This window comes from Durio zibethinus, chromosome 3 (genome assembly GCF_047325235.1).
Source record: "Durio zibethinus cultivar Kanyao isolate XHJ-2024 chromosome 3, ASM4732523v1, whole genome shotgun sequence".
NCBI classification, from domain to species: Eukaryota; Viridiplantae; Streptophyta; class Magnoliopsida; order Malvales; family Malvaceae; genus Durio; species Durio zibethinus.
In genome coordinates, this window is record NC_143164.1 from 10,996,048 (window position 1) to 11,005,519 (window position 9,472).

Consider the following 9,472-nt stretch of genomic DNA (forward strand, 5'->3'; position numbering starts at 1 on the left):
ATGACTTTGGAAAATAAATGGCTCATCTAATTAGAGGCTTAACGACTTTGGAAAATAAATAGCTCCTCTCATTGGAGGCTCAATGACTTTGGAAAGATAAATAAAGCTCCTCTAAATAGAGGCACCATAACTTTGGAAAAGTAAATTGCTCCTTTAAACAGAGGCATCACAACTTTGAAAGTAAATGCTCATTGACAATCATGTCCAAAGGAGTTAAAAATCATGTTTGAAGAAATTTCAAGAGATTATGTCCAAAGGTCTTACAAATCAATCCTGATACCGAGAGATATCCTATTTCAAGGATTAGAAATTTACCTTACAAGTTTTTTTTCAAATTTGAAAATGTCTTCACATCTGTCTTCTCTATGTGGGATTTTGGAATACCCCTACTTCTTGAATTTATGCACTATATTTTCTTGAATGTAGTATATGCTATGCAATGCGTGTGAAATTCAATGCATGCTATACAAATGTTGGCTAATTAATTCCTATTCAATTGTGGCACTCAAGTTTCTCAAACTCTTTTCTTAGGCCTCGAACCTTTGATTCTTCAAAAACCAAGTTACGATATTCTTCTAAGATCGAGCCAGTGGAACTCTAAATCATCTCTGCCATTTAATTCTCACATTCTTTATGTAAGAAATCTCTTTCCAAATTCAATGTCTTTATCAGGAACTGAACATTTCGATTCTGCATTTATCACTTTTGACTTTTTCAATGTAATGTAAAAATCTTTCATGCCATTATTCATTTATCAATCATTATTTCAAACTCAAAAAGTAAGAATGCATTTGCACATTTCTTCCATTGTAAGGTATTATGAAGAAAAGAATAAGAATGGTCAATAGAAGAGGCACACAAATAGTGAAATAGAATGTCTTTTATTAGCAAAATGTTGGCAAACTTTGGCCAAGAAAGAATTACAAGGATAAGTATGGGGAGACAAAGCCCAAAAAACAAACAATCAGATAATCATGATAACACATCTCAAGGTTTTTTTGAAAGCCCAACCATCTGATGCATTCAAAACTTAGAGCTCCTCTAAATTTACTAGTCTCCATGTCAACAAATTTTTAAATTTGATGCTATATTCTCCTTATCTAAGCTGTCTTTTCAGGTTTTCAACTTAGATAAACCCCCTATGACTCAAACCACCCTTTTAGGGTTTTCACCTTGAGTCCTCCTTTTTCATTCACTTTTTTTTCTTTTTATTTTTTTCATTTTTTTTCATTTTTTTTCATTTTTTTTCATTTCATTTTTTCTCTTTTTTTTTCAAGCATAGTATTTCTTCACAGCATCAGAATTTATAAGATGGGGTAAATCATTTCTATCCATCTCAGTCAGTATCAGTGCTTCATCCGAGAAAGCTTGTTTCACCACATATGACCTTTCCCAATTCAGAGTCCATTTTCTTCTATTATCGTGCTAGGTTGGAAGGACTCTCTTCAAGACTAACTTTTCTTCTCGAAAGTAACAGGGTTGAATCTTTTTATCATGAGCCCTCATTATTCTTCTTTGATATAGCTGACTATGGTACAATGCAGTCAATCTCTTTTCTTCTATGAAATTTAACTGTTCATAATGTTCTCTAATCCATTCAGCTTCTTTCAATCTAACTTCTTTTAGAACCCTTAAGGATGGGATCTCCACTTTCACTGGTAGTACAATTTCCATCCCATAAACCAAAAAAAATGAGGTTGCCCCAGCAGAGGTACGCACTGATGTTCGATATGCATGCAGTGCAAATGACAACTTTTTATGCCAATCTTTATAGTCTCGATCATCTTCTCAAGAATTTTTTTTATGTTCTTGTTGGCTGCCTCAACTACCTTATTTATTTTCAAATAGTATGATGTCGAGTTATAATGCTTGATCTTGTATTAAGCATATATTTCTTGCATTATCTTACTATTTAGATTCTTGGCATTGTCTGAAATAATTTTCTCCAGAAGTCCATATCTACAGATGATCTCTCTCTTTATGAACTTGCAAACCACAGATCATGTTACATTTGCATATGATGCTGTCTTCACCCATTTTGTGAAGTAATCTATCATCACAAAAATAAATCTATGTCTATTAGAAGCCTTTGGGGTGATAGGACCAATAACATCCATGCCTCACATTGAAAATGGCCAAGATGGTGCCTTAACATGTAAAGCAGATGACGAAGCATAGATCTTATCAGCATATATCTGGCATTTATGACATTTATGAGCATAGTCAATGCAATCATTCTTTATTGTCAACCAGTAGTATCATTCTTTCATGATCTATCTCATCATCATATATCCACTGACATGTGCCCCACATATTCCATCATGTACCTTTTCAATGATTTTTCTTACTTCAGCCTTACTTACGTATTTTAGTAATACTTGATCATGACTTCTTTTGTACAGAACATCTTCATCTAGAAAAAAGCTTATAGCTAATCTTCGGATGATCTTTTTATCATTTTTTATTGCTTGAACTGGGTATTGTTGATCTTTAATATACTGTAAGATATCATAATACCAAGGTTTCCCATCCTCATCTTCTTCTACATTAGATAAATGAGCTGACATATCCTTAACATCTAGTCTAATAGGCTGAATGTCAATATTATCATTAATTCGAATCATTGCAGCCATAGTAGCCAAGGCATCAGCAATCAGATTCTTTTCTCAAGGTAAATAGTCAAATTGGATATCTTCAAATTACTTTATCAACTCTAAAATATACTTATAATATGAAACGAGTTTTGAATCTCTCGTCTCCCATTCTCCTTTCAATTGATATATAACTAGAGCTGAGCCCCTAAACACTTTTAATGCTTTCACTCTTCTATCTATAGCAGCTTGTAAACCCATGACACATGTCTTATATTCAGTGATGTTATTTGTGCAATTAAAATTTAACCTCACTGTTATAGGACAATATTGTTCTTTTGGAGAGATCAAAATCGCCCTAATTCCATGTCCCAAGGCATTGACAACTCCATCAAAATACATTCTCCAATACTTTTCTTCGTGCTTCCCCTTCTCCAATCGAGAAATAGTCATTAGATCTTCATCAAAAAATTCTAACCTTATTGGTTCATATTCTTCAGTAGCACGATCTATGAAAAACTCCGTTATAGCACCCCATTTTATTACCTTTTAGCTTACATATATAATATCATATTCCAAGAGCATTACTTGCCATCTAGCAATTCTTCTAAACAAAAAAAGCTTCTTGAAGATGTATTTAATTGGATCCAGTTTTGCTATGAGCCATATGGTATGACAGAGCATATACTGTCTGAGTCTTTTGGCAGTCCACGTTAATGCACAACATATTTTCTCCAATGAGGAATACTTGGATTCATATTCTGTGAACTTTTTACTCAGATAGTAAATAGCTCTTTCTTTTCGACTAGACTCATCTTGTTACCTCAATACCATCCCATTGAATTTGTATACACTATCAAGTATAGAATTAAAGGTTTCCCTAGAACAGGTGGCACCAACACTAGAGGGTTTGACAAGTATTTCTTAATTTTATCAAAAGCCACTTGACATTCTTCATTCCATTTTTTAGGATTATTCTTACGGAGAAGCTTAAATATGGGATCACATTTGTAGGTAAGCTGAGAGATGAACCAAGAAATGTAATTCAATCTTTCCAAAAAACCTTAAACTTTCTTTGGTGTACTCAAAGGTTACAAATTTTGAATGGCCTGTATCTTGTCTGGATCGACTTCAATTCCTCTTTCATTGACTACAAAGCCTAGTAACTTTCCTAACTTTACCTCAAAGGTGCATTTGGCTGGGTTTAACTTAAGCTAAAATCTTCTCAACATCTCAAATAACTTTTTGAGGCTGGTGACATGATCTTCATCCTCACAAGATTTTGCAATCATGTTGTCTACATACACTTCAATCTCTTTGTGCATCATATCATGGAAGAGTATTACCATGGCCCTTTGATATGTTGCCCCAGCATTCTTTAACCCAAAAGGTATGACTTTGTAACAAAAAGTTCCCCACATAGTCACGAAAGTAGTTTTTCATATCATCTATAGCCATTTTTATCTGATTATACCCTGAGAACCCATCCATAAAAGAGAAAATTGAATGTATAGCCATATTATCTACCAGTGTATTGATATGAGGCAAAAGAAAGTTGTCCTTTGGACTAGCCTTATTCAAATCATGATAGTCCATACACATTCATACCTTTTCATCTTTTTTAGGAACTAATACTATATTGGCTACCCACTCTGGATACTTAATCACTTGTAAAAAACCTGTATCAAACTATTTTTTCACCTTTTTTTTAATCTTTAGTAGCATTTCAGGCTTCATTCGCCTTAGTTTCTGCTAGACTGGCTTACATTCTGGCTTTAGGGGCAATCTGTGCTCTATTATCTCTGTGCTCATCCCTGACATATCGTAATAAGACCAAGCAAACACAACTATGAATTCTCGAAGTAGATCTGCCAAGCATTGCCTATCTCCTGATGAAAGTGAAGTGCCAATTCTGACATCTTTCTTATTCTCTTCATCTCTCAGATTTATTAAGTCAACTATCTCTTGATAAGGCTCAATTGATTTATTTTCTTGTTCAATCAATCTCATTAGGTCCGGAGGCATAACATATTCCTCAAATTTCTCTTCATTGTCAAGTTCATCAGTGTTAATTGAATTTTCAAAACTAACCTCTTGATTATTATCATAATTATCTTCATGTTCATTTAAGGACCTGAAATTGAATGAAATGGGATATATTGACAAGATATTTTTGGAAAAATAACAATAATGAAGACCCAAGAAAAAATTAATGAAAATGTATCCTTTTTAATCTTTATTAAAATAATAAAAGATAAATAGCCCAAACAAGAAAGATCACCCCAATGCCTTAGGCAATAACTATTGAGATGTACAATTACATTGAATTAGTTTCAAAGGTCAAAGGCATTTCAATGGCACTCTAATTGTTCAGCTCATAATCTGGCAGACAAAGACGGACTCACCCTTCTTGATTAAGCCCCACTTCATTTTCAATAGCATGAATGGTTAACTAGGCAAAAGCTCTTTTTATGCTTTTTTTTTGTATCTAGGTACATGAATCCTCCATGTCTGAAAGTCTCGTATAGGTATGGGATAACAATTAGTCTTGTTGTTTTACTTGTTGGCCTTCTCTTGATCTCTCATTCTACTACTTCATAGCCTAGACCTAGCCTTTCACTATTGTCTACCACTATCGGGGGTGCCCTTATTCCTTGTAAGTTTTTGCCCAACCCTAATCCTAGATACTAGCCTTTATTGATGACTTGGCTCATCACTATTCTTGAAAAAAATTAATTTTTAAGTCCTTTACCTACAGAATTAACTAGTTCAAAAGATCGATAGGAGCATTCTATTGCTTCTTCGGTAGCTTCTACATACGAAATATTCAACGGTTTGGTCACTAGCATGTCTTCCTCCCTAACTACCACTACCAATTGATCTTCTACATTAAACTTGATCTTTTGGTGTAAGGTAGAGGGCACAGCACCTGTCATGTGAATCCATGGCCTTCTCAGTAGATAACTGTAGGATAGAGAGATATCCATTACTTGAAACTTCACATTAAAAGTGCACGGCCCAATTTGTAAGGGCATATCAATATCTTTTAAGACTTCTATTTTGGTCTCATCAAAAGCTCTCACGATCATTTAACTACCTTTCATATGAGAGTAGTCAATGGGTAGCCTTGCCAAAGTTGAGATAGGTATGACATTGATAGTAGAGCCATTATCAATAAAGACTTTAACTATGATATGGCTCTTACACTTGACCGTGATATGCAAAGCCTTGGTATTTCCCCTTCCCTTCTAGGGAATCTCATCATCGTTGAATGAAATGTAATTCGACATGACTAGATTTTCAACCAGGTGGTTCACATATTCAACCGATACATTATGTGCCATATATGCTTAGTTCAATACTTTTAGCAGGGTATTTCGATGTGGTTTAGAATTCAATAGTAATAATGAGATTCATGCTGGTATTTTATTCAACTGTTCAACAACTGAGTATTCATTATGTTTTACCAACTTTAGGAATTCACAAGCCTCTTTTTCTAACACCGATTTCAGACGATCTTCCTCAAGTTCTACTTTAGGGTTATTTCATCCTTCTCTTACCTTAGCTTTCTCTCTTCTAGCCTTCTTTAATATTCTAGAGTTTAGCATCTTTCACTTCGGGTAATGTCTCCTACACCAGTTATATTGGAGGTGTTAGCTTTAGAGACATCCCCTTCTTGCCCCTAAACTACTGTATCGTAATCATAATTCTAGGGTACAGCTTTATCATCCTTATATGGGAATAGAGTCAAAACTTTAAAAGTTACCGGCCTAAAAATGAGTTTATTAGGACTTACTTTGGCTTATTCCCATAATGAATCGTCACCGATTTTGAAAATAGCTTTGCAGGCTTATTAGTCATGGATACTTCAATACTTCCTAAGTCTTATCCCTTTTCGTAGACCTCCAACTAGCATAAATCCAAGAGCTTTTGTACCTTTTGGTGAAACTACTCACAAGTTTCGACAGAGTGACCCATTGCCCCACTATGATATTTACAACTAGTACCTGCTATATATACTCTATGATAGCTGTGCAAACTCACTAGTTGTATCATGTCAACTTTTCATAAAACATCAAACAACTAACTGAGAGGTGTCTTAATATCTACCACTTTTTCTTTCAAATGGCACTTTTATTCTTCACTCAAAGCATTCACATTATGATTAGACAAATGATTGCCACTAACATTTGGTGTAATCACCCCTCCTGTATCAAAGTTAAATCATTCCATCCTTGATCAACCATTGCACTTTGTGTTTCAAGACAGTGTAATTTTTGGTGGAATGACCAGCAATCTCATAATGATAGTCACAATGGGATGTGGGATCATACTACTTAGGGTAAGGTGGCTTGAGGGGCCTTAATTTACTAGGAGTAATCAGATGACTGTTGTAAAGCTCACGATATAATTTTGTATAGGTCATTGGGATTAGATCAAATACAATTTTTTTGTGAGTAGTTCATTGCTTCCAAGAACCTCTCATTGGGCTAGCTGGACAAGTCTGAAGCCTTGAAGTAGGTTGAGTGTTAGGACTGTATATGGTATTCTGGGGCCTAAAGAAAGGTTTATATGTTTGGGGGTAGGATGGCTATGAGATGGGTTGATATGGATAAAGAGAGGTGTTATTCACAGTAAGATAATATGGGGGGTATCCTTGTGATGGGTAGGGTTAATAACCCCTGAATTGTTACCTATCAAAGCTCACAGCTTGAGTTTCAGTTTCTTTCTTCTTCAAGGCCTTTTTAGTGGATGCTTCACTTTCTTCTAGCTTACTATGCTTGATGGCATTCTCAATAATTTCTCTCGAAATTATCATATTAGTAAAATTTTTGGTTGTATTTCCTATCATCTTTTCATAATAGAGAGATTTCAAAGTGTTAACAAATAGCATTGTAGTCTCTTTCTTAGTCAGGGGAGGTTGTACCTAAGAAGCTACATTCCTCAATATCTGGGCGTATTCTTTAAAAGACTCATTTGCTTTTTTTTTTCAAGTTCTGTAAAAATAAACGATCAGGAGCTAAATCGATAATATGTCGATATTGACTGATGAAGTCATGAGCCATATCACTCTAAGAACGAATACAGTTCTGTCTAGCTGGATATACCACCTGGTAGTAAAGCCTGTAAGGTTATCTTGAAAAAATGCATTAATAGTTTTTCATTATGGGCATGGGCTGCCATTTTTCGGCAATACATAGTGATATGAGTTTTTGGGCACTTCGTACCATTATATTTTTTAATTTTGGTACTTTGAACTTTGGTGGAATGACTACATCCGAGACTAAGAACAGTCCAGTAACATCAACAGAACCATAAAATCCAATCCCTTCTACAGCCCATAACCTTTGTTCAAGCATACTAATCTTTGGATCTTCCTGAGACTCTGCCACCTTTACTTTTTCTTTCTCTTTATTTTTTAAGTCATCTAGATCAGGAATTGGTTCTACTACCTTTTTAGTAAAGACAGGATTTACATAGCTATGGTAATGCCTTAGATTCGAAGCTAATGGTATTTCAAGGTATACAAGATATGAAAACTGTTGTGACGGAATATCTTGTGTGGACTGGGTTTGTTGTGGGCCAAAACTTGAAGGATACAAAGGGTCGGCCACTTCTTGTAATGGGGGGCCTTGTTGGCTTGTATTTTCTTCTATTTCTTTTTCCTTATTCAACTTATTGAGAGCATCTAGAATCTTGCTCAACTCATTCTCAATCTTCTTCTGTGTTTTTTCTAACTTTTCAAATCTGTGAGAATTTTTTTACTCCATTTGTCTGGCTCTAGCTTTTGTGTTATATCGATGGCAGGGTTCTTGCTAGATAGAGTTATCCTTGAACCTTGAATACCATATCTTAGAATTAGCAAATTTATATAACTATCTCATGGTTACTTTGTTAAGTGTAATGAGTGAAAATGCAATGAATGAAAATGCATGTATGAAAAGAACATTTGCCTTAAGACGGTGCTTAACTAAAAGATTTCATTTATTCCAAAGAACTTTTATTTACATTGAGTTTATCATCCTAAAGTTATAACCATAAAATTGCTTGATCTGCTCATACTGGGCCTTGGTTTCTTCGATGAAGTTTAATAGACACTGTCCATCTCTCTTACTGGGGCCACCACTTGGTTTAATGCCTCTACCTCTTCTACCATCTCTCTTGCCTTACATACCCCTTTACAAATTTGGGTTGTCATGTGCTCCATGTATTTCTGTGTTCCTAAGTTCTCTCTTTTACCATACCAGACTTGGTATGATAACTCTCTATGCTTTCTAACCAATGCAACAATATGGTCTTCTTGTTCATTCAACTTTTGTCTCAACCTACTTAGATAGCTATTCAACATGTTATTCTTTATCTGTACTTGGGTACTTTCTTCTTCCAATTCAGCATATTCTTGTTTCAATCTTGTATTCTCTTCAGTCAGCTTAATAATTGTTATCTCTTGGGCCCTTTCTCTCACATATAACCTCTTATATTCTTGGTGTAGCTTCGTTAAGTCTTCAACAGCCGTATCACGTTTTCTAGCAATCTTGCAAACTCTGGCTTCATGTCTTTCAGCTCTATCTTTCCATTAATCTTTTTCTTCTCAAAGCTTTTGAATTTCTTGCTTTAACTTATCCTTTACAGACTCAAACTCTTTTGTCGTAAGCTCTAATTCTGATAGTGTCTCTTCAAGCTTTCCTCTTGTTGGCGGTAGAAAGCTTTCATAAGTGAATACCATTTTTTGTCTTCATTTTACTCTCCAAGGTAAATACCCTAGAGTGACTTTATCAATAAATGGTATAGAACTCACTCTTCGAGGGTTTTTCCATGCTTTAATCATCTCATTATCCTCTGAAATGCTTTTGGCTCGCTGTAAGAGAAATCTAACTGAT

At 34.8% G+C, this 9,472-nt stretch overlaps 1 protein-coding gene across 1 annotated transcript; it reads right to left on the minus strand.

Annotated features, from left to right (window-relative positions):
- Window positions 1–2,120: 2,120 nt before the first annotated feature.
- Window positions 2,121–2,633, minus strand: LOC149519612 (uncharacterized). Its single transcript, XM_089757814.1, has 2 exons — window positions 2,328–2,633; window positions 2,121–2,195 (listed from the first exon to the last, which is right to left on the minus strand). Exons 1-2 carry the CDS (start codon window positions 2,631–2,633, stop codon window positions 2,121–2,123), a joined length of 381 nt encoding a protein of 126 aa, XP_089613940.1.
- Between the last annotated feature and the right edge of the window lie 6,839 nt (window positions 2,634–9,472).

Bases quoted from the DNA above. Each gene is read 5' to 3' on its own strand.
- LOC149519612 (XM_089757814.1), bottom strand. From the start codon at position 2,633: ATGGCTGCAATGATTCGAATTAATGATAATATTGACATTCAGCCTATT. The intron at 2,196-2,327 runs GTACATGATGGA...CATAAATGCCAG, and splicing joins TAAGAAAAATCATTGAAAAG to ATATATGCTGATAAGATCTA.